This window comes from Callorhinus ursinus, unplaced genomic scaffold (genome assembly GCF_003265705.2).
Source record: "Callorhinus ursinus isolate GAN/ISIS: 27379988/994484 unplaced genomic scaffold, GSC_fseal_2.0 scaffold76, whole genome shotgun sequence".
NCBI lineage: Eukaryota > Metazoa > Chordata > Mammalia > Carnivora > Otariidae > Callorhinus > Callorhinus ursinus.
This window is the reverse complement of record NW_027397138.1, coordinates 2,698,237-2,725,920: the sequence shown is the minus strand read 5'-3', so window position 1 is coordinate 2,725,920 and position 27,684 is coordinate 2,698,237. Positions and strand designations below refer to the sequence as shown.

The 27,684-nt window shown below is 38.8% G+C and overlaps 1 protein-coding gene across 19 annotated transcripts in view; it reads left to right on the top strand.

Moving 5' to 3' along the window:
• DEUP1 (deuterosome assembly protein 1) overlaps positions 1 to 27,684 on the top strand; it is a 196,766-nt gene that overhangs the window by 123,501 nt on the left and 45,581 nt on the right. For 14 of the 19 annotated variants that reach the window (XM_073887152.1, XM_073887151.1, XM_025893923.2 and 11 more), the window contains 5 exons: positions 10,751 to 10,922; positions 12,306 to 12,401; positions 20,511 to 20,645; positions 24,699 to 24,812; positions 26,783 to 27,025. In XM_073887152.1, coding sequence (XP_073743253.1) covers positions 10,751 to 10,922; positions 12,306 to 12,401; positions 20,511 to 20,645; positions 24,699 to 24,812; positions 26,783 to 27,025 — 760 coding nt within the window. Of the gene's footprint in view, positions 1 to 5,567; positions 5,755 to 10,750; positions 10,923 to 12,305; positions 12,402 to 20,510; positions 20,646 to 24,698; positions 24,813 to 26,782; positions 27,026 to 27,684 lie in introns of all 19 variants that reach the window. The other 5 variants (XM_073887156.1, XM_073887157.1, XM_073887160.1 and 2 more) reach the window with 4 other exon arrangements.

The following is a 27,684-nucleotide window of genomic DNA, read 5'->3' as shown; positions in this document are numbered from 1 at the left end:
CACACACACACACACACACACACACACACACACACAGAGTCATACTTTGCATTCTTCCATCCTCTCAATACACCGTAATTCTGACTGGATCAACATTCTGTTTGCCTCGTTATGACTTTATAAATGCTCCTCACCTCTGAGCCATAGAGCATATGCCGTGATGACTCTTCCTTTCGTATAAAACGTTTTGTCTTCTCCTGGAGTTAAGAACTCTAGTATCTTAACTATAATTTTTAAAAGTTTTCCTCTTCCTGGAGAAATTTCCTTCCAAAACTGTCTTTCTGTTTGTATTTGACCTAGTTGTGTGAACTGCTTTCCTCAAACGTCTGTGATCCCTGACTGCTCACTCCTGTGTAGGATGACAGAGTCAAAGCTGACAGGAAGCTCCAGTGTATACAGAAGGTGCTTGTTGACAGGGGGCTTCACGGCATGTCATCAGCCTAGTCTTGCTCAGTCTCTGTCTCAGGCTGATCAGATTCTAGAGAACACTCTTCTAAATTCTCCTGCTTAGAGGGTGTAAATTGGGCTGCCGGCACTTACCCCCTCTACCTAGTTGGGTTGCTTCTTGGCTTTCTCTGCTGCTAGCTGCCATTATCTTTGTCCTTGTCAGTTAAAAATACCCCTTTGCTTCATTTTCGTGGGATTTGGGAAGGAAAAATGTTGATGTTCATCCATCTTCAACCAAAAGTCTTATCTTTCTCTACTAAATCTTTACTTTTGATTCTGCAACTTATATCTTAGTCATTGATCTTGTTCATAGAATCTTATCAAACCCTTCCTAAAAATCTGCTGCATGATCTGCCAATTTTTTTAATCTGCCATGAAAGTCATATTTTCAAAGAACCGAGACGGATAATAAAGCATAACCTCTCACATCTAATTCAGAAAAATCCTTTAAAGCAGTACTCTGTGTGGGCATCTTTCTTAACCTTTTAAGTGTTCTTTCCCTCTGAGATATATTAATTCATACTCACAACTTTACTTCCCAGTTTCTTGTTTAATACAGTTTTAATTATAATTTGTAAAACATTCTAATATAAGTCAGTATATTGGTAGCTTAATAAATTGTAGTAATGTATACTTTTTTAAGATTATATTTATTTGTGTGAGAGAGAGAGAGAGCGCAAGCAGGGGGAGCGGCAGAGGGAGAGGGAGAAGCAGGCTCCCCACTGAGCAGGGAGCCCATCGTGGGGCTTAATCTCAGGACCCTGAGATCATGACCTGAGCCGAAGGCAGCTACTTAACCGACTGACCCACCCAGGTGCTCCTAAATTGTAGTAATGCATTCTTTTTGTACATTGAAAATTCTTTTTTTTAATTTGGTTGATTCTCTTGCCTTCTGAATGGCCCAGTCTATACCCCCATTATTCTCTGTCCACTCTTTATTCCTACCCACACATATTCCTTTCCAGAGTAATCAAATCTGATAAGTTGTACTTCCTAGTTTCTCTGAAGAAGAAACAAAGTGAAATAGACTTGGGGTAAAATCCTGATCTTTTACTTTGAAGGTAGATCCTGAAACGTTAGCACAGTGCTTAGTGTTTATAGGAATTCACTGAGTGATTTTGAGAGGGAGGAAGACACTAGGAAGGGGGGGGGGGGGAACGGGGAAGGAAAGAAAGAAAGGAAGGGAATGATTCCTTTGAGAAACTAAGCTGCTACTGAGTTCAGGCAAAGATTAAAAATGCCACCGTGTGGGATATATCCGCATATACTTTTTACAGGACAATGTTTATGAAAGGTTAATTACAGTAGTTACAAGTTACAAGTGATATGTGTAAACCCAGGCCTGTACATCACAGGCTAGGCCCACTGGCCGTGTAAAATGGGAAGTCACCGGAGGGCTTTGAGCAAAGCGCTGACATTCTCTGACTTCGTGTTTTAAAAGGCTTACCCCGGTTGCTCTGTGGAGAATAGACCACAGCAAGGCAGGAGCAGGAGGGACAGACAAGCTAAGCTGTTGCAGTCATTCAGGTGGGACATGACAGTGATTTAGATCAGGTTGGTAGAGGTAGAAATAGTAACAAATGGGCATATTTTGACAGAAGTGCTGACAGTATTTAGAGATCGTGGATTGGATATGTGGTGTGCAAGAGGGAGATGAGCAAAGGATGATCCCAAAAGCTCTTCCCCCACCGTTTGGAAGGATAAGACTGTCATTCATTAAAATAAGGAAGACTAGAGAAAATGCAAGCTTGGTTTGAGATGCCTGTTACACATCCGGCTGAAGATGTCAAATAATTAGCTGTACATACAAGTCTCCATGCGGCTTTCTGCTTCCCCACCCTGAGGGTGGGGCTTTTTTGTTTGTGGTCACCTTATGGCCGCAAGATGGCTGACTGCCTCAATGATTACATCTCCTTCCAGAATGGGAGCAGACGAAGGGCAATGGGGAAAAACAAAAGAGCACATGTCAGCATTTCATTTTGGCTTCTTCCAGAAGTCAAAGCCCCAAGAAACAAGGATGTGGATGCAAGTGGTTTACTTGGGGGATGAAAAATGTGGTATATTAGTTTCCTCTGACTGCCGTATAACAAACTCAGTGGCTTAAAACAACCGAAATTGACTCACAGTTCTGGAGTCCAGAAGTCCAAAATCAGTATCACTGGGTCAACATCAAGGTGTCTGGAGGGCTACTGTCCCTCCAAGGAAGAATCTGTTCCTTGCCTCTTCCAGCTTCTGCTGGCTGCCAGCATCCCTTGGCTTCTGGCCACATATCTCTGACCTGTCAAGCCAGCATCTTTACGTCTCCCTCTGGTTCATCTCGATATCCCTTCTCCTGTGCCTGTCACTTCTCCCCCTCCCTCTTTCTCAGGGCACACCCAGATAACCTAGGAACATCATTAACTTATGCAGAGACTTTTCTTCTAAATGAAGTAGCATTTATTTATTTATTCCAGAGATTCAAATGTGATATCTTTGGGGTCCTTGTTTCAGCCTACCACCTATGGGACTAGGGAAATGAAATAAGGAAGAGCAAGTTATGAAACCAGCTATCACTGAGGGTGACTGGAGCGAAAGCCTAATGGGGAGACTCTGGAACCCAGTCTAAAGCACAGCCCTCAGAGTTATCCCATCCAGGGAGCAAGTGAGTATTTACACACCAGGAATTGACAATCACAGGTTGAAGATTGCTCCTGGGAGGGCTTCAATTTCCTGTTACTTCTGGCCTACCATACTGGTGGCAAGGAGGATCCCCAGTGGCAAGAGGAGGGATTCAGGCAAAGAAATGCAGGTTCTGTCCCCTGGAAATCAGGCTGAGTGCCCCTAAGTGGTAAGTGTGAGGGCTGTGTAGGCACCAAGTGCAACTGCTCTAGCTCTCTCTGGCTGTTTAATACCTCTCACAGGCCAGATTGTGTTGCATGGCCATGCCTCCAGTCTCCAGGGGAGACTGGCCAATATGGCTGTGTTTTAGGCTGGACACATTTCCACTCTGGGTAACACTGGAGATCTCTTATGGAAGAAAGGAAGGGTGGGTGTTGGGTAGGCACCTAGCTGCATAGGAGATAAGAATGGAATCAGACAAGTGATAAGGATGACTCAGACCCCAAGGTCTCATCACTGGATAGGGTGAGAAGTGATCAGAATTTAGGATATTTATTGGAGGCAGTGCCAATAAGACCTGGTGTTCTGGGGTTTGAGGGAAACACAAATCTCAGATCGTGAGGGTTTTGATCTTGAGCCACTATAGCAGTGGTGCCAATTAAAGAGATAGGGTGGACTGGAGTGGGAGCAGGTCCATGGTGTGGGGGAGTCAAGTGCTGTTTTGAATATGAGAATTTTGAGATGCTTATAGATGTCCTGTGGGAATGTCGATGTTGAATGGTAGTTGGATATGGAAGTCTGGAGCTCAGAACTCAGGCTGCAGAGAGAGACTTGGAAGTTAGAAGAAAACAAGCGGGCATTAGAAGGTTCATTTCCAACATTCAGGAAACAGCGTATTTTCTATTTTCCTAATATTGGAAAAACAGATTTTATCAGTGTTTACCTAATTCTTTGCTGTTGGGATCCAGTGAAATAGCTGGCTCTAGTTTTAAAGAGAAAAAGGGTTAAATGGCTATCCTCATTTGTACTAATACTGCAGTCTTTCATCAAATAGACCTTTTAGCAAGAGGGAATTTTAATTGTCCTAGAGATTGGCTTATAGAATCCAAGCTAACGCATATGTAGTTTATTATTAATTATACCATGGTTCTCTGTATTAATTTGAAATAATATTTCAGATATAGAAGTTTATGGGGAAAGTGAAGTTACTTTTATTTCTAGATAATTATAAAAATCACCTGAAGAAAGAGGGTTGGTGCTTGCTAATATTTCAACTGTCTTCTTACATCATTCAATCCATGAACCAAGATGTTACTCAGAAGGGGAATAGTCATTATAGAAAAAGTTTTAAGAAAAAGTTTATCTGTAGTATAGGTATTTAAAAGAATGGAGCACTGGGTGTTATACGCAAGCAATGAATCATGGAACACTACATCAAAAACTAATGATGTAAAGTATGGTGATTAACATAACATAATAAAACTTTTAAAAATGTAAAAAAAAGATCTTCCGTTCTTTTTAGAACATAAAAATTGTGAGATTTTAAATTTGTATGTACCTAGAATTCTGGTAAAACACTGATAGGGACTTGGAAGCTATCACATTGCATTTTATTTCTATAAATGTCTTTCTTTGATGATTTTGATAAAGGTTCTAGAATAAGGCCTTGATACAAAGTACATGTAAGCATGCTTTTTGGGAATGGTGGGATTTATACTCCTCCACATCCCAACATTAAGCTTATTATAGATGAGCAAGCAGAATGGACTGAGTATGAGCCACCATCTCAAATAAGCAGTAAAAATAGGCATTGTAAGGCTGCTAAGTCAGCACACATTAATGAGGACAGTAAATAGCCTTTTTTGAACAATGAGAAAAGTGCTTGAGAAAAGCTATTTTTAGCTGTAATTTGGTAACTAATTTTGAACGAGGGCAACAGTGAAATTATGACCGAAGAATCATAAAGTAGTAAGCCTTTCCCTTTACTGTCTTAGGGGGAACATTAGCTACAGAGCAGGCTGACATCACAGACATGTCTAAGAAATTGGGTTCTGGGGCATCTGGAGTCTCTCCCATTTGGTTCTATTTAAGTTTCTGGTGTGGTACAGTACTTGATATACAGAATAGGGTCTATGAGCCCCCGCAGAAAAGTTAAATTATATTGGTATAGCTATATAGTAATATAACTAAGACAAATAATATGTTGCTACATTTTAGAATGAGTTTCATTAAAATATTTTGGAAAAGTTAAGACCTAATGTGACGGCTCATACTGCCCATTGACCTTTTGGAAACTCGTTTTCTTCATCTTCCATGCTGCGTGACAGTCCTCTCTTTCTCTTCAGCCTGTGCTTTCCTTTCTCAATCCCTCCACTTCCTCCATGATGACTTCCATATTTGTTTTTCGAACCCCCTCTTCTCTCTCTCAAGCTCAAGATCCATTTCTAGTCTGACATCTTTTATGTCCCCAGATGAACTCACTTTGTTTTTTACAGACCTCTTTCTCCATTTCTGTTTTACAGGTTGATGATGGGGAGGCTGCCCCTACATCCCCCTTGGCCCAGAACAATCACTGCTTTATACCTTTGTCCTGGCATAATTATCATTAGGGCCCCTTCGACTTCCAGAGTTGTCCTGGTGTGGATAATTGATCACATGGTCACCATGGCCGTCTGTCCGATGAAGGTCTGCCCTTGTAAGAAGCAGCATGTAAGCCCATATATGAAAGGACTTTGGAGTAACATACATGTCCATGTATCTTACTCCAGCTCTTTTTACTCTGAATGACTCTCTACTTTCCATTCTCCTGTCCCCGCAACACACTGGCCACCACTACTGCCATTTATCCATCAGCTTTGTCTTTTGCTCTCTTCATGTATTGTGACTCTAGGCTCCTCAGATTTGTACAGCACCCTGCAAGTCTCAGTGTGCCCCCTTCCTTCTGGTTTGAGACCTCTCTCCTGACCCCACAAACCTTCTCTTAGGAATTGCCCCCAGGGATACACCCAGTTATCAGGGCCTGGGTTTATATGTCTTAAGTAGTGTGTCAGACACAATCCACCCAGTCCCTAAAGCCGGAAGACTTTAAAAAAAAAAAAAAAGAGGACTTTTTTCCTTTTTAGTGCCTCCATCAACTTTTCTAAAATTGGAAAAATAAGATCTACTTTACGGGATGTTGTGAGGATCCATAAGAGGAAGAACAGGAAAGTAATTAGCATAGTGTTAGTCAGCGTTTGACTAAAGGAAGAAATGAAAATATGAATGATGTTAGGGCCCAGCTCTGTGAAGAAGGCTAAACTAAGCCTTTTGTATTTCATTTTAAAGTTCATTAGATTTAGGAGCAAATACTGATGCTGTGGAGACCAACTGCTCTTAATTATCTCTGAAAAACTGAAGAAGGGAAGATATACTAGAAGATTAGACTACTGAATTTCAAAAGGAATATTAAATTTGACAGAAAGCTGAGTTGGTTGTAAATCTGAGTTGGGCTAAGTCTTTGGGAAGACTCTGGAAGGGATTCTGGGTGGTTTGTGAACCCAGGACTCAGCATGGATGCATATTAGATCAGCTTTGGCTCACAGGGCTGATATGCTGGTGCATCAGGGAGCATATAGGCAGAATCTTCCTTGGGTTTTGCCTTAATATTTTACAGGGCTTTTTGTGACATTCTTATGGGGGGAAAAAAAGAGAAAAGATTGTATATTTAATTAAGTGGATTAGAAACTGATTATAGGAAAAGAAATTATCACCAGATCCCTCTCACTCTGAAGGGCTTGATAGTGGAATGCTATAGACCTCTGTCCTCCCTCCTGTCTTGTATGACATTTTACAGTCACTTGTGGGGGAAAAAAAACACATTTATATATGAGACAAGTAATGCTTATCAAATCTGTAGCTGACACAATACTGAGAGGTATAGTGAATATATTTTCTGACAGAAACAGGATCCCAAAACATAAGCTCCTTGAGGAAGGCTTCTGTTATAACCCATCCTGTCCAAGTTTGTATTCAGTACCTTTCCTTTCTAGTCCCCGAAATGCTGCACGTATTCATCAGTCTCGTATTGTACCTGCCTTGCAAGTGTCTCTATGCACAGGTCATGTGCCTCTGTCTTCCCAATTCCTCACACAGTGGGCAGCAGTCGCTAAATGAATGTTTGCTTCATTAAAGAACCAGTGGTGACCGCACATGTTGAGAGGCTGAATCTATCACTCTGAAATGTAATAAGGATAAATATAAAGCTCTGCCCTTAGAGCACTGCCCCCCTCCAAGATGAAACAAGCACAAGATAGTGGCTTTGTTTGTAGCATGCATGAAAAAGGTGTTTGGACAAGAATAAAATCACCTTGAAATGGTATCATATACTGCTTTGCCCTTCCCCTTCCCAAATTCAAAGCTAAGGCGATCTTCATCAGCTCGAATAAAAATACATAGCACCTACAACAAAGGATGTGAGAGTCCCTGTCTAAACTGGTTAGACTGTACCTGGGGTATTCTGTTAAAGTTCTGAGTGGTACATTTCAAGGAGGAAATCAACATAGGAACTTGTTCGGTGGAGAGCCACCAGGATTATGAAGGGTCTGAAAATCTTACCATAGTCATTCACTTTTTCATTCATTCAACAAATGGTATGTTAAGCGTCTAGTATTTTCCAGGCAGTATACTAGACAGTGAGTGGTGGAGGAAAAAGAAATCCCCATGGGCAATTGGAGGAAACAAAGATACCTGTGGAAATAAATAAAGACCACCCAAATGAGAACAAATAAAGCCTATTTATTCAAAGCTTGCTATAGCAAGGGAGTCAGCAACCATCACTTACATTTGGCAGAGGCTCGAAGGCCGGATGGGAAAGCTTTGCAGTAAACAAAAGAGAAGGCTTTGGGTATGCTTTCATTAGATGGAGGCTATTACTGGGAAGCCGGAGGCAGGATTAGTAGAAGCGGGGCATCCCATGTGATTAGTCTGGGGAGCGTAATTGGCTTTCTCCAGTTGGTCCTGAGTTGGAACAAAACTGGGGGCAAAAATTAAGGAAGCTATCAGTCATTGACCGAGTCCTGACCGTTCTAGGACTATTGCTATAGAGGTTGTAGGTAAGAGTCTGTTATCATATGTTCTGGCCATTGTCTGTATGAATGTTCAGTATCTACTAGTGAACACTGAGAAAACTTGGAAGAATCTGGGGTGACTGATAACTGTATTTGACATTGATAACTGTATTCAAGTACTTTAAGGTCTACTGTGTTGAAAAGGCATTTATTCTGCATGGGCCCAATGGATCAAATTAGAACTAGTGGGTGAAAAACAGTCCAAAATAAGAAAGAACTTTTAAAACTCACTGCTATCTAGATACAATCTCAGACAGTGTTTACCTGGTAAAGGAGAAATTCAGACCTAGGCTGGGTGACCTCTTGGCAGTGATATTGTGAAACAGATCACAAGCCTTGGCATGCACCAGAATCACTTGGTATCTTTGTTGGCGATGCAGAATGGCCTCTGTTCTAGACCTGCTGAATCTGATCAGTGGGGCATCATAGATGATTCTCTTATGAAACATTGTGAAAGACATGCAAACACTGGATGGGTAGCTGGACAATGTGACTTGTAAAAGTTCTTCCACCCTGAGTCTAATATCCCAATTTTTGCATGCCATAGTCATAATCAGTAAAGAAACCATTTGCTTGTTTATTTAACAATATTGATTGAGTAGGTTCCATTATGTCGCACTCTACTTTCAGCCTATGTTTTAATTCCATTAGCATGGTGCGTTCCTACTTGCTGAGGAGATAATGATGAAAAGAGCTCATTTGTTCATTTTTCAAAAATTTATTGAGCATCTGCTATGTGCTGGAGCACTGTGCTGAGCTCCAGGGAGATGGTGATGAAAGGCCCGATATAATCCTTTTTCTTTCAGAGCTTACAATAGCAGAAAAAAATAGAATATATTTATAGCAAAGGTGATACATGTTGTCATGAAAAGAAAATGGTGTGAAAACGATTCTTTTTGTTCTGCTGTTTTTCCCCACGTCCTAACTCCAATTACAATTCGATCAACTTATTTATAGAGGAATTAGTACTTCCTTTCCTCAGGTTTGTTTTAGGTTTTAAGTAAAAATGGAGAGCCTTTGCGCCTTAGTCCAGGAATGCTAGAAGACTTCAGAATGGCACTTTGTACTTAAAAGCTCTCCGCTGTCAGAACTGATGAGTCCACTGGTGAATAAACCGATCAAAGGGACATCCTTCGTTCAGGCTGACTGGGCATTTTAGAAAGTGATTCTGGAAAATCTGAGTTCTTTGGATTCTAATACCTCTTCCTAACCCTACTGAAATGGAGCTAATTTATGTTATATTTTTCAAGCGAGTTCTTATTCAAAACATCACGTCTTTTGCTGTGTGGTACACAGAAAGGAGCTAAGGATGGGAAGCAGCTGCCTAGGATCTAGACCTGGGTGTCCCACTAATTACTGTGTGACCTTGACCTCTCTGGGCCTGAGGTTTTTCAGAATGCTAAACGATCCTTAATTACCTCTAAAATTCTGATTGGGTGAAACTAAATGGAGAAGATATCATTTCTCACCTGCCTTTTCCTCCTGCCTTCCTCCCACCTACACAAATATATTAGAAGCCCCGTCACCACCATTGAATGGATACTGAAATAACTCGCTTTCTAATCTGGACATGCATGTGTTCCTTAGGCTGAAATCTGAGGCTTCAACATCTGCCTGCATATCCAGCTTGAATAACTGGACTTAGTCCAGGCCACTGTGAAATACGTCAGCTTCTTTGATGGAGAACCCTGCCCTGGGAGCACCCAGCAATCTGTCCTCACAGCAGGCACCTCTATAAATCTAGCTATTACCAAGGGTTTTGTTTCAATTATAAATAGACCCTCTGAGACCCAAGATATTGCCCCTTATCCAACTAATAGTATCCCCATTATCTAAAGACTTACATTATTCTGCCCACACCTGCCTGATCAGATTCCTTCCAGAGGGATACCAGCCAGATGGCGCTAAGTTCCCCCCATGAGGGGAGGGGCACTGTCGCCCAGTTAGTACCCTTGAATCGGGTCCTTCCTAGCCTGGGGTTGCTCTTCTATCCCTGATAGGCACGGTTGGAGTCCCAGTTTGCCTGCCATCAAACTTATTCAAGCTGTGACAGACATAGGTACACGTACATTTACACAGAAGAGCATTGAACCATTTTTCGTAATTCGAATTTTCCATAGAATCAGCCCACTCTAAAATTGTTATTTTATTTATTTACTTTTAGCTAACTTTCTTTATTGCCACCTTGTTTCTGACATAATCTGCACATGTGTTTTCATTTTAGGACTTCCTTGTCTAAGTCAAAACTTTTGGCTTTGGGAGACCCATGCGCTACCACCTACACCAAGAAGAGAATAGAAGCAGGGGCTTTATCAGTATATTGCATTATATTATGACAGCAACTATACTTTAGACAATGTCATTTAAAAAAATTTAATGTATAGTCACTGTTTACTCTGAAATTAGCTTTTAGGTTTAGTTTAAAATTTAACCTCTGGCTTTCAAACTTCTTATTTAAGTAATTGAGGAATTTGAGGGGCAATAATTTGAGGAAATTTTTTGAGGAAATAATGATCACGCTGTTCAGAGCAACGGAATCATTTTTCTTGTCCTCATATTTCACTCTTTTAAAATGTGTTTCACTTTTTGACCATTGCCAGAGCTTCTCCTTGTGAGGCTGAACTTCAGGAATTAATGGAACAAATTGACATCATGGTAAACAACAAAAAATTGGATTGGGAAAGGAAAATGCGGGCTTTGGAGACACGATTAGATCTTCGGGATCAAGAGTTGGCAAATGCACAAACTTGCTTGGATCAGAAAGGTCAAGAGGTACTGAATATATGTGTTAATTGTTAATTCCTCAGACAGTTATAAATAATATTTTATCAGGATATGTTTTTCGTTATGTATACTTTTTATCAGGCATCAGTGGTAGCCTTTATTGCTTGGAATTCTGTCATAGTGTGCTAAATGTGTTCTATCAAATAAGTGACGATTGGAGCCTCGACCCATCAAAATTTGCTGACGCAGATAAACACAATGTGTCAATGCCATCTAGAAAAGTAAACAGACATTCAATATATATGTGAAATAAATATGGTTTGCAAACAAAGATGTCAGTGCTTTTGCAGCTGTAGAAACAAAGTAGTTGTCTAAACCGTGTCTTTGGAAATGGCTTAGTTCAAGCGCCTCTTCAAATCTACTAGGAGAATATTTCCTGAAAGAAGTGAAATGTCAAGATGTGATTGCAGGACAAGGGAGAAAAGAGTTCAGTGAAGGGTGTATGTGTATATATGTGGGCACCCTCTTAAAAGGAGTGCCCCCAGCCCCTGCAAGATTGCTTACAGCACGTCAGTGACTAGAATATATGAGTGCTCTCAGGCTTCCAGAGGAGTTCCAGAAAACCATATACTTGACCTAATGCGGACTTTTGTGTCTGTGAATTTTTCTTCTGGGCGAGGCCTAAGAGCAGTATTTGCTTTAATCATAGACTAAACCATCATCAGTCATCTCGTTCTTCAGCCATCTCTCTACCTTTGTTGTTCTCCCAATAGAACTTAGCTTTAGACATCGTTAACTGAGTTATTTAGTTATCGGCATCTGGCTGCCCTTCATAGTAGAGGCAGGTCATCAGACCTAGGATATGTAAGGGACTATTCTCTTGCTTCCATATCTGTGATGACCCAGGTGTGTACACAGGTACCTCCCGCGCTTTTTCAGCAGACAAATTCTGCAAGCCAAACCCCTGAGAACTCCTCGGACACATCATTCTTTTCTTTTTAAAACGGTCTTCTAAAAATGTAGCCATTACTCCGTAGTGTCACCAGGGCAGAGCTCCGTTTGAAGGCAGTGGAGCCCCAAATAAAGCCGGACTGGATCCGCAGAGGCCCTGCCTGTGTAACAATGACATGGCTGCCTGAAAAGATAATGCAAAGTAAATTCTAAGCCTTAATTTAAACTGTGATGGAGACACGGATCTTTTGTCAAACATCCACACTGCCCTGTCCTAATGTGTACCCAGTGGAATGGCACCAGCAGTGTGGGGCTTTGTGACTTTAATTATTAATAGCTATTTTAAGAACTGCAGTACCAATATTTATTCTTGTTTGGGGACAGCAGTTTTATTTAAATCATGCTCATCCTTTGCACATTTTCTGCTTTGGTCAGGCAAAATTTAAGAAAAATCAAAATTAAGTTTTATTCTTGCTGCAGGTGGGGTTACTTAGGCAGAAGTTGGACAGTCTGGAAAAATGTAACTTAGCGATGACGCAGAATTATGAAGGACAGCTGCAAACCCTAAAAGCTCAAGTAAGGAAACTTATTATAATTTAATCTCATTTGATGATTTAACACATTTTGATATATGTTTTCACATATAAAATTATATCAAATTTATGTATTTATAAATTGTATTAATTTTATTAAAAAAGATTATTTTCAATACAAGTAAAATTCTTATATTTTAATGACGGGTTATATGTTTGACCCTGTCTTTCACTGTTTTATTAGATTATTTCTTTTATTAGACTGTCAGCTCTTTATCCCTTTAACTGTTAGCATAGTGCTAGACTACTACCTTTCTACTTATCAAGTGACTTGCTAATTAATTATATGATAATAGTTAGCAATGTGAACAACAAAAATAACTTTGCTATTATGAAATAGATAACTGAAAGGACAAAACTGGTCTTTATTACTTTGATACTGGTAGGGCTGTTTCATAAATGATAGGTCTTCTGAATAGAGATACTGATTTCTTTCTTACTTATTCCTCTACCTCCTCACTGTGCTGGCAAGCCAAAAGTTTTCTCTCCCTTACCACAAATAATACATAGGGCAGTCATTATCTGTGCATCTCAGATCTAGTGGATGTTATGTCTTGCTTTGCTTAATAAGTGAATCAATGGGAAATACAGTTTGATTATGGGATTTTTGAAGTACAAAGATTTCATAAGTGATAATACAATTAAATGAGCCTAAAGTAGTTAATTCTTTCTTAAGTACCTTCTTAGGGAGGTCATCAGCCATTAAGATTGGATTTGAAACATTTGATGCCACTTAATAAGTATAATCTTCTAAGACTAGCTAGCTCTTAAATTTAGACATTTTGCCTGCAATTCAAATAGCTGCCACTAGATGGTAGCTCGAATTAGGAAACAATGGTTTTTCCTAAGACTAAGCATTTAACGCTTAACTCAATCAACCTTGTTTTTTTCTGTAATGATAAAGCTCTAAAATAGCAACATGTATAGTAAAGCACTGTATTGTTCGGTATAAACAGAGACACCACAATCTGGAATAAGTTTGAAAAAAATACAGAAATGGAGATACAGATGAATTACCATCTCAAAATTATATTCAATTAGTTCAATCACTGCTTACCAGATCTTTAATCTCTGGGTTTTTTTCACGTCTGTTGTTAAAAAGTTGTGAGACTTGTTTACAGGTGCTGAGCAGTCATGTAATATAGGAATCCCTGCCGTTTGATGCTTTGCAGCTCTATTTTATTACTTGGCTGCTGGCTAACCAACAAATATCCTTACGGCAATTTCACAAAAATGTGTTCTGTGGAATGCTAATATTGAGAGTTTTGGAAATGCTGTTTACTTCTTCTCTGCTCCTGGACATTTACAGTGCATATTTGCATATTACAGGCTGTGAAAAGTCTTGCTTTAAACAAATCCATTTAGCTTCTTTAATCCATCATTTTTCAAAACATATTTGACCATGGAACTCTATTTTTTAAGCTAAAACCTGCTTATACTGTAGTACAGTATTACAGTGTAAACACTGTAAACAGGTGTTTCATAGAATACACTTTGGAAACACTACATTGTTCTTGAGAGAGCAGCCATCTGCTTCCACTGCAGTTTTCTGCTTTTCTTCTCGTGTTAAAAGAAAGGAAGGAAGAGTGTTAGGGAAGGAGAGCAGAAGAGAAGGAAAGAGGGAAGGAGGGAAAAAGAGAGAACTGGTTTACATAATAGCTTATAATATGTCATTCTTCTAACCAGCAAATGCTGTCTTGTGGCAAACATGCTTTGGTTGCTGCTAGCTCACTCTACTGATTCCTTCTTTGAAATTCCTGGTTTATTTACTATTTCATTTTCCTAAAATATCTGAAGGATACACTTTACCACACTCTTCTTTGAATAACTTAACTCTGTCAGAACTTTCTCATAGAAATTGTTTCCTTTTTGAAAAGATAGCATTTTCTTTTCCTTCTAACCATTATGAAACTAGGATTAAATTGTGTATATATTTGAGATTTTCACTTCTGGAAAGATGGAGTAGGTGCATTTAGATCCTGCAAATTAAAATTAGAAAGCTTGGACATTATCTATAAAATGGTATATGAAGATGCTGAGAGTGGAGGGAGGAAACAGGCCAACTAAGACCTTGGTACCCAAGGAGTGACATAGTGGTGAGTTCCCTGGGATTTCTCTTTGCCTCTTTTATCCCAGTCTGGGTTAACAGAGAAGCTGACAACCCAGACGCTCCAAAGGGCACAAACAAAAAGAATCCCAAGGAATGCCTGCTTTCTGCAGCCAAAAGACCGAGAAAAAGACAGCCTAGCAAGATTATACACTTTTAGATAATAACTGCTGTACTCCAGCCAAACACTACAGAAAAAGATTTCAGCCCCAAACCCATCCCTCCCCTCAGCACAGGCTGAGTAGACAGCCTCTCTCTCACCAGCCTGTAATGAGGTAGTCCAGGCTCCCCAGCCTGGGTGGTGTGAGAGAAGACTTGAGTGGAGAGCCAGGAATGTCATGACCACCAAGTTTTAACAAGGCCCTCCCCATCCCATGGTGTTAGTGGAGGCCATATGGAGAGCCAGGACTAGTATGCCCATTTGGTGGTGATGAAGCAATCCCCTCCTCTCTGAATGGTATCAAGGGAAGCCTAATAAGGAGTCAGGATGTTTACCACCTCTCGGTGGTAATGAGGCCACTCGCCCTCACTACACTTTCACTGAAGGACATGTGAGAAGCAGTAACAAGTCACCTACACCCCTCCAGTCAAGGTGGTATCAGTGAAGACTAGTGGGGATCCTGAACTCCCATTCCCACTCAGCAGGGATAAGGAGCGCCTCCCTTGGGTTACCAGCTGAGGCCAAGAGCTGAACTCCCCCTGCCCACTGGCAGTGATGAGGCAGCATCCCACTTTCCTTGCCAGAATGCCATCAGAAAAGGACGGCTGAAACACAGTCCCTAAAGGAACTCTAGTGTCTCATAGCACAATACCCAAAATGTCCAGGTTTCAATAAAAAATCACTCATCACACCAGCAACCAGGAAGATCTCAACTTGAATGAGAAAAGACAACCAAGAAATGCCAACACTGAGCGAATATAGATGTTAGAATTATCTGACAAGGATTTTAAAGCAGCTGTTATAAAAATGCTTCAGTGAGGAATTACAGACATACTTGAAACAAATGAAAGCTTTAGCAAAGAAACAAAACTATGAAGAACAACCAGTTAGAAATCTTATCTCTGGAAAATACAATAACCAAACTAAAAAAAAAAAAAAATCAGTAGATGGGCTCAAAAGTAGAATGAAGAGGATGGAGGAAATAGTCAGTGAACTTAAAGATAGCAGAATAGAAATTACCCGATCTGAACAACCAAGAGAAAACAGACTAAAAGAAAATGGAACTAAGGGACATGTATGACTCTAACAAAAGATTGGAAATTTGTGTCATCAGATTCCCAGAAGGGAGAAGAGAGGGGGACTGAAAAAGTGTTCAAAGAAGCAATGGCCAAAAAGTGTCAGAACTTGGTAAAAGATATAAACCTACAGATTCAAGAATCTGGGTGAAATTCACACAAGATAAATACAGAGAAACCAACAAGACACATCATAGGCAAAGTTCTGGAAACTAAAAGACAAAGACAAAAATCTTGGAAGCAGCAAGGAAGACATAACACCTTCCCTATAGAGAAAAATCAGTTGAGATAACAGAATTCTCCTCAGAAACCATGGAGGCCAGAGGATGTGGAACATTTTTCAGTTGCTGAAAGAACATAAATGTCAACCCAGAATTCTATGCCTAGAAAAAATATCCTTAGGAATGAAGGGAAAATCAAGTCCTTCTCAAATGAAGGATAACTAAGAGAATTTGTCACCAATAAACTTACCTTCAAATAATGGCTAAAGAAAGTTCCTTTAGCGGAAAGGAAATGGCAAAGAAAGAATCTTGAGACATCAGGGAGGAAGAAAAAACAATGGAAAGAGTTAAAAAATGGGTAAATGTAATACTATCCTTCTCTTTGAGTTTTCTAAATTGTTTGACAGCTAAAGCAAAATTTATAACAATGTCTAATGCGGCTCTTAATGTATGTTGAGGAAATACTTAAGACAATAATATTATGAATGGGTCAGGGCAAAGGGACATAAAGAAAAGTAAGACTTCACAGGGCGCCTGGGTGGCTCAGATGGTTAAGCGTCTGCCTTCGGCTCAGGTCATGATCCCAGGGTCCTAGGATCGAGTCCCGCATTGGGCTCTCTGCTCAGCAGGGAGCCTGCCTCTCCCTCTGCCTTCTCTCTCTCTCTCTCTCTCTCTCTCTCTCTGTCTTTTATGAATAAATAAATAAAATCTTTTAAAAAAAAAAAGTAAGACTTCTGCATTTCACTTGAACTGGTAAAATGTTGACACCAGTAGGCCGTAATGAGTTACATATATATAATGTAATACCTAGAGCACCAATTGAAAAAGCTATTCAAATGGATACATTAAAAAACACTATAGATAAACCAAAATAGAATTCTAAATAATGCTCAAATAACACTGAAGAAGACATAAAAGCTAAAATAGAGAAACCAAGAACTGGAAAACAGAAAAGAACAACAAGAGTAAGGCTTAAGCTCTAATATATCAATGATTACATTAAGGGAATTGTCTAAATACATCAGTTAAAAGATGGAGATTGACAGAGTAAATTAAGAAAATATGACCTAACTATATGTTCTGTTCCAGAAACTCACTTCAGACATAACTATATAGGTAAGTTGAAATAAAAAGGTAGAAAAATACCATGCAAATATTAATCAAAAGAAGGCAGAAGTGGTGCCAAGATAATTCAGTGGAGAAAGAATAGTCTTTTCAACAAACAGTAAAGAGACAACTGAATATCCACATGTAAAAGAATTAAGTCAGACCTAAACCATAGACAAAAGTTAACTCAAAATGGATTAAAGACCTAAATGTAAAAACTTAATCTGTAAACTCTTAGAGAAAAACAAAGGAGTAGATCTTCATGAACTTGGATTAGGCAATGATTTCTTAGATTTGGCACCAAAAGCACAAGAAAAATCAGATGAACTTAACTTCACCAAAATTAAAAAACCTCTGTGCTTCAAAGGACACCATCAAGAGAGTGAAGAAACAACTCACGAAGTGAGAGAAAATATTTACAATACATATATCTGATAAGGGACTAGTGTCCAGAATAAAAAAAAAAAATAACTCATACTAGTCAATAATAAAAAGCAAATGACCTAACTTTAAAATGAGCAAAGATATGAATAGACATTTTTCCAGAGAAGGTATACGAGTGTCCAATAAGCATATGAAAAAAATGCTCAACATCATGAGTCATTAAGGAAATGCCAATCAAATCATGAGATACCCATTCACACTGACCAGAATGGCTATAATCAAAAAGATGGACAATGGCAAGTGTCAATGAGGACATGGAGAAATTAGAACCCTGTATGTTCCCAGTAGTACTGGGAAATGGTACATTTTGAAAGACAGATTGGCAGTGCCTTAAAAAGTTGAACTCAGAGTTTCCATATGATCCAGCAATTCCATTCCTAGTTGTGTACCCAAGAGAAATAAATATATATATCCACACAGAAACTTGTACACAAGTGTTCATAGCAGCACTATTTGTAATATTCAAAAATTAGAAAGAGCCCAAATGTCCATCAATTAACGAAGGGTTAAACAAAATGTGACATATCCATGTGACGGAATACTATTCAGCCACGAAAAGGAAGGAAGTATTGATCCATGCTACAACACTGATAAACCTTGAAAGCGTTATGTTAAGTGAAAGAAGCCAGACACAAAAGACCACGTAATATATGATTCCACTAATATGAAATGATCAGAATAGGCAAATCCATAGAGACAGAAAATAGATTAGTAGTTACTAGGGACTGGGGGCAGGAAGAAATGTATAATCATTCTAATATTCTGGGGTTTCTTTTTGAGGTAATGAAAATATTCTGAAATTAGGTAATATGATGGTTGCACAACTTTGTGAATATACTAAAAACCAATGAATTTTATATTTTAAAAGGTGATTTTTATGGTAGGTGAATTTTATCTCCATTTAAAAAAATTTTTTTATTATTATGTTATGTTAATCACCATACATTACATCATTAGTTTTTGATGTAGTGTTCCATGATTCATTGTTTGTGTATAACACCCAGTGCTCCATGCAGAATGTGCCCTCTTTAATACCCATCACCAGGGTAACACATCCCCTCACCCCCTTCCCTCTAGAACCCTCAGTTTGTTTTTCAGAGCCCATCATTTCTCATGGTTCATCTCCCCCTCTGATTTCCCCCTCTTCATTCTTCTCCTCCTGCTATCTTCTTTTTTTTTTTTTAACATATAATGTATTATTTGTTTCAGAGGTACAGGTCGGTGATTCAACAGTCTTACACAATTCACAGCACTTACCATAGCACATACCCTCCCCAATGTCTATCACCCAGCCACCCCATCCGTCCCACCCCCACCACTCCAGCAACCCTCAGTTTGTTTCCTGAGATTAAGAATTCCTCATATCAGTGAGGTCATATGATACATGTCTTTCTCTGATTGACTTATTTCGCTCAGCACAACACCCTCCAGTTCCATCCACGTTGTTGCAAATGACAAGCTTTCGTTCCTTTTGATGGCTGCATAATATTCCATTGTGTATATATACACCACATCTTCTTTATCCATTCATCTGTCGATGGACATCTTGGCTCTTTCACAGTTTGGCACTATATATCTCCATTTTAAAATGATATGAGAAAAAGAAAGCAAGTGACTAATATTAGATAAGTAGACACGATCATTCATAGCTTTATTTGTAGTAGCCAAAAACTGGAAATAACCAAAATGTCTCAATGAATGGTCAAGGAAACCGTGGTTCCATCCATACCATGGAATAATACTGAGCGATAAGAAGGAATGAGCTATTGATACAAGCATGCATCTTCATGGCATTACGCTGACTGAAAAAAGCCAATCTCAAAATGTCATATACTATTTGATTCCATTTTATAACATTCTCAAATGACAAAATTATAGAGATAGAAACAAATTAGTAGTTGCCAGGGGTTAGGGATGGGAAGATGAGAGGTATGAGTGTTACTACAAAGGCAGGGAGGTCTTTGTGCTGTTGGAATGGTTCTGTATCTTGATTGTGGTTGTGGTCACACAAATGTACATATGTGAAGATGGCATAAAACTATACACATGTATTGTACCAATGTGAATTTCCTGGGTTTAATATTATACCATATAATTATACTGTATAATTATTTCAAAATTCAAAATAAAATCGAAGAACTTTTATAAATAGTTATCTAGAGATTTCTTTACAGATGTTGATGGACCAAGCTGCTTTTAATTTATTATTTGAAGGTATAACAAGAAACAGAAAAAATAGCACTAAGTTAAAAGAATTATTGGAAAGGGGCACCTGGGGGGCTCAGTCATTAAGTATCTGCCTTCGGCTCAGGTCATGGTCCCAGGGTCCTGGGATCGAGCCCCGCGTCGGGCTCTCTGCTCAGCGGGAGGCCTGTTTCTCCCTCTCCCACTCCCCCTGCTTGTGATCCTGTTCTCGCTGTGTCTCTCTCTGTCAAATAAATAAAAACAAAATCTTAAAAAAAAAGAACTATTGGTAAGAAAAAGATTGTAGCAATTTGATACTTAAATTTATTTAAACTCAGATCAACATGAATAAGTAGTTTATGCTGTTTGTATCTTTTAAATTCAGTATTCAGTTTTCTTGAATAAAATATACACTTGTTATTTTATAGAATTTACTGAAATTGAAATTGTCAACACAAGATGGCACTAAATAAAAGAAAAAAACTTGGTTTTTAAAACTTGTAAGCTTTGCTACATACGGTTAAGACAAAGCTAAACAAAATATTTATCGGGAGAATCATTTAACTGTGCAGTTAGTGAAGTCCCAAATTTACATGAAAACCGAATGGTGTTCAGCTTCAATAATTTAGGTTTAATAATTGGTCGTGTCTTCACTAATCAGAACATTTAAGCATTACTGCATTTTCCAGTCATGACTTAAATCTTCAAAGAGGTGCCCAAGAAAAGAACTCTCGTGAATTCGAGTCAGAAACACCAGCCACAGTGAGACTTTAGCCTTCTCTCTTACTTCCAGTTTTCCAAACTGACGAATAGCTTTGAGAAACTGAGACTGCACCAGATGAAACAAAGTAAAGTTCGGCGAAAGGAGTTACCACACCTCAGAGAAGAAATACCCTTTGAAATGAGCAATTTGAACCAGAAATTAGAGGTGAGCCATCTGTACTGTCTTAGTGTCTTTCATGCGTGGTCAGGATCGATTTCTGCAGCTGTGGCGGGCTGGCCGTCTCCGCTGAGCACCATGGCACGCACAGCTGTGGTAGCAAACACCATTACAAATCAGCTTCTCATTCACTGTATTTTCTTAGGGCACCTTCCCTTTAGGCACTTAGCGAATTAAAACATCACTTTGATTTATGCATCTTTTATACAGATCAGCATTTTTGGAGAGCCAAAAAGAAATAGAGTTCAAAGAAACTGCAGATGTTGAGTGAAATTGAAGGACATCCCTGGGGTCAGTTAAATTGAATATCTAATAAATCTTTTAATGGCTATTTAACTGTTAGGTACTTAAATCCCAAAGAAGCCTCATAACAGTTTTTGGAACAGGGCTTGGCGTTTCAGGGTTTTTTTTCTTAAAGACGTAGTGCCACTCCAAGAGAGCCACCATATATCACCCAGAGCTTCTGAGATCTGCATCCCTAAAAAGGCTTACTATTCACGGATGCACTTATTTTTATCCCTTAACTTCCCAACCTTGGAAAAAACAAACCCGCTATTTTTCTTCCCTGTGCTCTTGAGCACTCCTGCTAGAAGTCATGTAACAGCAGATGGATTCTACTATAAATTCCTGTTCTCTAACCTGAGCCCAGTTCCTAGGGCTTCCATTATCGTTCATTAATTGACCTCAAGTTAGCCCACTCCGTTCCTTCTTTTGTTCTCAAGCCCTAAACCCCAGCATCCCTCTCACCATCGCCAGCCAATGAGTTCCCTTTCTTCTTTTTAAGATTTTTTATTTATTTATTTGACAGAGGAAGACACAGCGAGAGAGGGAACACAAGCAGGGAGAGTGCGGGAGGGAGAAGCAGGCTTCCCTCTGAGCAGGGAGCCCAATGCGGGGCTCGATCCCAGGACCCTGGGATCAAGACCCGAGCTGAAGGCACAGGCCCAATGACTGAGCCACCCAGGCGCCCCAAGTTCCCTTCCTTCTACTTCTCCAGTAGATGATGGCTGGCCTCTCCCAGTCACCCGGGCAGATACTTAGGGATCTTTGGTCAGTTCCTTTCTCTTACCCCTCGTATTCCAGCCCAGATTTGCCCCTTTCCCTGGTGTCCTGCCTCTTATCTCCTTCCTCCTCTACTTGTCATTGCCTCGTTTGATTTTCATCATTTTACTCTTCAATTCACAGACCTTCTCAGACTTTCCCTCCAAAATATCTTTAAAAGAAGAAAGAAAATCTAGGATCGTAGTCCTAAAACCAGCCTGTTGCAAGAACTTTGCTGGAAAGCTTGGGTTTTAGCTTTTAAATTCCTGTATTCTGAATAATATATGTTTTTTTTTTAAATACAAAATTACTACTGCTTAGTAAAATTGACTCTATAGGAAAATGCACCATGTGTAACCACCTGGCTCTTATGGTGGTGTGACCAGACTGGCTTCAGAAATATCCTGGCCTCATAGAAGATGCCCAAAGATGTGCACTGTGATGCATATGCCTTCACTGAAAATGCAGAGATCAAGTCACTGATTAGCCTTTTGATTGACTTCTCATGGGGTTTTATGGGACAACCACAGTCATGTAAATTGTACAGCCAAAAAAAAAAAAAGAAGTCCTGAAAGTAATATTAAATACTTTTTGTGAACATTTTTATATTTAGGGAATGAAATATTTACATAAAATAGATTTCATGAATTTATAGATGAAATTAGTAGCAAAATATGAGCTGGGGCACCTGGGTGTTTCAGTCGATTAAGCGTCCAATTCTTGATTTCAACTCAGGTCATGAAATCGGGGTCATGAGATCGAGCCCCATGTCAGGCTCCATGCTGGGCATGGAGGCTGCTTGAGATTCTCTCTTCCCCTCCCGCCTCTGCCCTGCCCCTCCTCTCTGAGTAGGAATAAGAACAAAAACAAAAAACAAAAAAATCTATATATATAGATATAGATATTTATAACCTGATAGGTTTGTACTTATATAATAATCTTTAAGCACACTGTGTAGGGAGTCTAATCTATATAATTGTGGAGACACTTCATGTACCTCTTTTTACTTAGAGCCATATGAAAAATTAATGTGTAAGAGATGGGCTGTCCTAGTTTTAGTCTACATCTAAGCATGTTTTTCCTTTGGGACAAATGTTTATTCACTGGTATAGTAATAGAGAAGTGGGAAATAGCATGTTGATGTGGAAGAACATGACAGTTTATAATTTAAAACACTTCCTGACTGACTCATTTATTTGCCTTGTGATACAAGCAAGTTGTTAGTCTCACAGAGATTTCATTTTTTCACCAATAGATGGGGTTAAAATACCTTATACGTGACATTGTGGTTATGGGAGAAAAAATACACATATGTATACATTCAGACGCACACTGAAGCATTTAGGGGTGAGAATACATGAGGTCTGGAAGTTGCCTTAAATTAGTCCAACAAAGAAAGGGTGGCAAGAGAGGCGGAATGGAGATGGTTAGGTTGATGGTGGTCAAACTGGGTGAAGGGTACACGGGAGTTTTTTAAATCTCTACTTTTATGTAAGTGTGAAATGTTCATACTAAAAAGTTAAAGCCATCTTACAGGTGGAGGTTTGTAGAGTCCCTGACCTAGAACCATCACTAAAGAAAAGTTAGTTCCATCTTCCAGTATTTAGTAAAGGGATTAAAAAACATATATAATAATGGACTTCCCCTAGAAACTCTAATCTTAATGACCCTGACCCACTTTCAACCTTGATCCAGAAAACCTTTTCCAGCCATGGAGAACTTACTCTGGAGGTTTAGGCAAGTCTACAGACTCTCCAGAACCTGGCGGGGGACAAACTTCAGTCTCTGCAAAAATCCTCATAAAAGTCCCTAGGTCTCTGTATGGTCCCATAACTACTGGATATATTGTGCTGGCTTGAAACCAGTCTTGAAACCAATACATCTGTAAGATCAAGAAAGCCAGGACTGTTGTGAGCACCTGCTCATGTCTGTGACCCATATTTCTAGCCTGCTTGGCCTCATTCTTGACCTCATTTCTACCTGTTGTAGAATTTGTAAAGAATTGAGGTTACTGCCCCTGCCTCCTCTTAAAGCATGCTGGGAAATACTTATTTTCAAGATTGAGATTGTTGGGTGGTGTTGCTAAATATTAGTATTAACTGAAAGATATGAACCGTGTAAGTCAACCTTGCCCATATTTTGACTTCTGACTCCAGACTCCCTCCAAAATTAAAAGTAAACAGGAATTTTAAAAGTCTGCATTGTACTAATTTGAAATATTAGCTATTTTGTACAAGAGCCTAGTTTTGTAAATTCGTCACTATTATTGAAGACCCTGTTTTCATGTACCTAATTTTAAATTGTTGAATGTCAGAATCAAAGTCAATAACTTTATATGAACTGTTTCCATTTATCTTAATAAATATGGTCTGTTTATCATAAGGTATTATCATATATTTAAAAGGGGCCTAGCCACATTTTTCCAACCTTATGACCACCCCTCAATTTCAAGTCATCTTTAATTACTGTAAGGGGCCTCCTAATTTATAGCTTTCCTTGAATGATTGATTCCCAAAGCCATATCCTTTCCTTGTGTTAAGTTGTGAACATTCATGTTCTACGAATATACTACTTTGAACAAAAACTTGTAGAACCGAGTATGTTGTATCAAGCTCATTTCACCACTTCTTCCCCAGGGTAGCTCTGCTGGTATCCTAAATTAGATGGTTGTTCTGTTCCCCAGAATGAGTTGATTTTGGCTTTACCTTGGACAGTAGCTTTGAAAACCACAAGGGACAAAGTCACCAAATCAGTCCAAGCCTTATCCCATAAAAACAAACAAACGAAATTAAGGATACAGGTTTGGTGACAAGAATCGGAAGCTGTATCTAGTAATAAATCCAAGATGAGTGATTCAGTATTTATTTTGTTCTCCAAATGGGGAAAGAATGAATGTAGTTGTTTAGAATGAAGGTGTACAAATGAAAGAAGCCTTACTCATTGTGCTTTTAAGTGAATACTTTTCTTCAATTTATGTTTGTCCCTCCACTTTTTTAAAAGGAATTTAGAGCAAAATCAAGAGAATGGGACAAGCAAGAGATACTATATCAGACTCATCTGGTTTCTTTAGATGCTCAACAAAAATTATTATCTGAGAAGTGTAATCAATTTCAGGTACATTACCTAATACTATCCTCTTAGAAAAAATTAGAGGTTAACTATTACTGTCTTTATAATCAATCTTATTGCAGATGGAAATCCCAACCAAGGGAAAACAACCAGAGTAGGTCTAACACTGGGTAAAGTCCAAGTGCATGAAAATTTGTAATGGTGCATTTAGTCTACATGTCTCAAAGGATGGTACTTTTAAAAGTGACCATTGCTATTATATCATTAAATAACATATGTTTTTGCATGTCTATGGGCTAGTCACTTAGAAAGTCTAAGATTGCTTGGTTCCTGACCTCAAGAACCTTACAGCTTAGAGGTAGAGATAACAGATGTACATATTTACAGATAATTAATGGCAAGCAAATGGGAAATCCTTTTAGAGTTCAGAGGAGTGAGGGAAAAATTTGGGCTGAGATAGTGAGGAAATACCCTCCAGCAGGAGTAGGACTGAGGCTAGCCCTTGAAGAATGGATGTATTTTGAGAATGTATTTTGGGTGGTGGAGCAAAATCACTGAAGCAGGAGAGCAAAAGGCAAATTCTGGGTTTAGAAAATGGGCCCATTGGTTGGGAGTCCCTGTGGAAAGCGAGGAATGGTAGGAGATGGTAAGCCTGGTGAGTTGAATACAGATTATAATAAGCCTTAAAATCTTGGCCAAGGATTTGGAATTTTTATTAAAGCCAGTGAGAAACTATGGTTTTTGTTTGATTTTGGTTTTGTTTCTTATTTTTCATTCTTTACATTACTTAAATTACCTAAGTTATATATGTTCTCTGAATCTAACAATACAAAATAATCCAATGTAAAATTAATAGCATCATCTTCTCCATTCTTATCAATTTAATACAAACACTTAATAGGTGTTTTTCTTTCCATACTTTTTCTTTTGTTTGTACAAACATGTAAAGTATGTATTTGGGGGAAGTTGTATATTTTTTCCTTTTTAAAATTTTGTTGTTTTAATAATTATCCTTCCTCATGAATATTCTTTCAAGTCATTACCTAATTCTGCATAATATTTAATAAAATCGTTTCTATTACCGTATATATCATAGTACATTGTACCTATACCTTAATTCTTTCAATCATTTCCTTATTGATGAACATTCAAGTTGTTTCTAGTTTTTTTGCTATTGTAATACTGTAACAAATATCCTTGTACATACATCTTCAAATGTTATTGTTTTTCTTTTGTTAGATTAAAAATCCTAGAAATGATTCTTGAGCCAAAGAGTATTTTGTCCATTTAAATTTCTTAAATAAATACTAGCTAGCATATTACTTCCCAAAAGGTTATAGTAATTTCCATTCGTGAACAGTCTGTGGGGTACTCATACTTTCACCAACATGGAATGTTACCAGTCTTTTGATTTTTACCAACTTGGACTGATAGCAGAATGGCTTGATTTGCTTTGCATTTCTCTGACTACTTGTAAGAGCATCTCTTCCTATCCTTCTTAGTCTTTTCCATTTCCTTTTCTGTGAATTACCTGTTTATAAATTTTGTCAATTCTTCTTTTGTGTTGTTTCTCTTTTTCTTATGAATGTGTAGAAGTTTTTGTACATTAAGAATTATTAACCCTTGTTATATGTGTTGACAACTCTTTCCTACAGTCTGTCTTTGTTTAATTTTGTTTATTTTTCATCCTATAGACTGTTTCAACTATTGTGTAATTGTATCCACGATTTTCCTCTTCTGAACATTTTTTTCTTGCTTAATAAGATTTCCCTACTCTAAGCCCCCTCCCCTACTCTATGTCTGCTCTGAGGTTCTACAAATATATTTTCTCTTTATATCATCCGAAATTGAGGTTTTAGAAAAAAACAGAAGACTGAATTACAAAGAGCGAAGCTCCATTATAAACATATCGAAAAATAATTCTCCCAAGTCTTTTCTCTCATTCTTAAATGTTGTTTATGGAAGCTTATATACGATGTTCTCCGTTTCATCGACACAGTCTTAATTTTTCTCAGAAACAGGCACAAAGTTACCAAACTCAACTCAGCGGTAAAAAACAGTGCACAGAAGACCACAGCTCGGAAGATCCTCAGTTGATGTGTGACCCGGATCACAGTTGCGAAGCCAGTGAAAGAGATGAGTTCATTATTGAAAAACTAAAGTCAGCTGTGAGTGAAATAGCATTAAGCAGGAATAAGTTACAAGATGAAAATCAGAAGCTCTTACAAGAACTGAAGATGTACCAAAGACAGTGCCAGGTGATTCTTTATTTTACAACTGATACCGTCCACAAGTTGTAGAAATCGTGACTGAACAGGTATATGGATTAAAAAGCTAATTTTCTATTCCATGTGTAAATTCAATTCCTAGTTCCTCTTAGTAAGTAATTCTCACTTGATGAGTAAATTCGGCAATCCCATAGATGCTATTCCCCACCAGAGTGAACATGAGTTCTACAGCAGTATAGAATGATGCATGATCAGGATAGAACAGTGCTCACAGACCCCGGGGCCTAACACCTGTGGCCCTCTGGCCCCATGTCGCCTGTGGCCCCACGATTCTCTCTGACCCTGGGCCTCCTTGACTTGCAGGATTCCTGCATTGGAGATCCAGGAGATCAGTAAGGGTTCAACAATCTGATTACCTCAGTGAGAGGCACGGAGGTCACTCCCTGGGATTTACCACCGTTCACTTTACCATGATCATTTGCCAAGTAGCCTGGAGTTCGGGGGTTTTTTGTTCATTTGTTTGTTTTTAGGTAATCTCTACGTTGGCAAATACGATTGCTGGTTTTTCTAAGCATTAATTTTCTTCTTAACCCAACAGTCTTGTCTGTCTCTTCCTTCCTCCCTCCCTTCCTCCTCCTTTCCTCCTCCCTCCCTCCCTCTCTCTCTCTCTCTCTCTTTCTTTCTTTCTT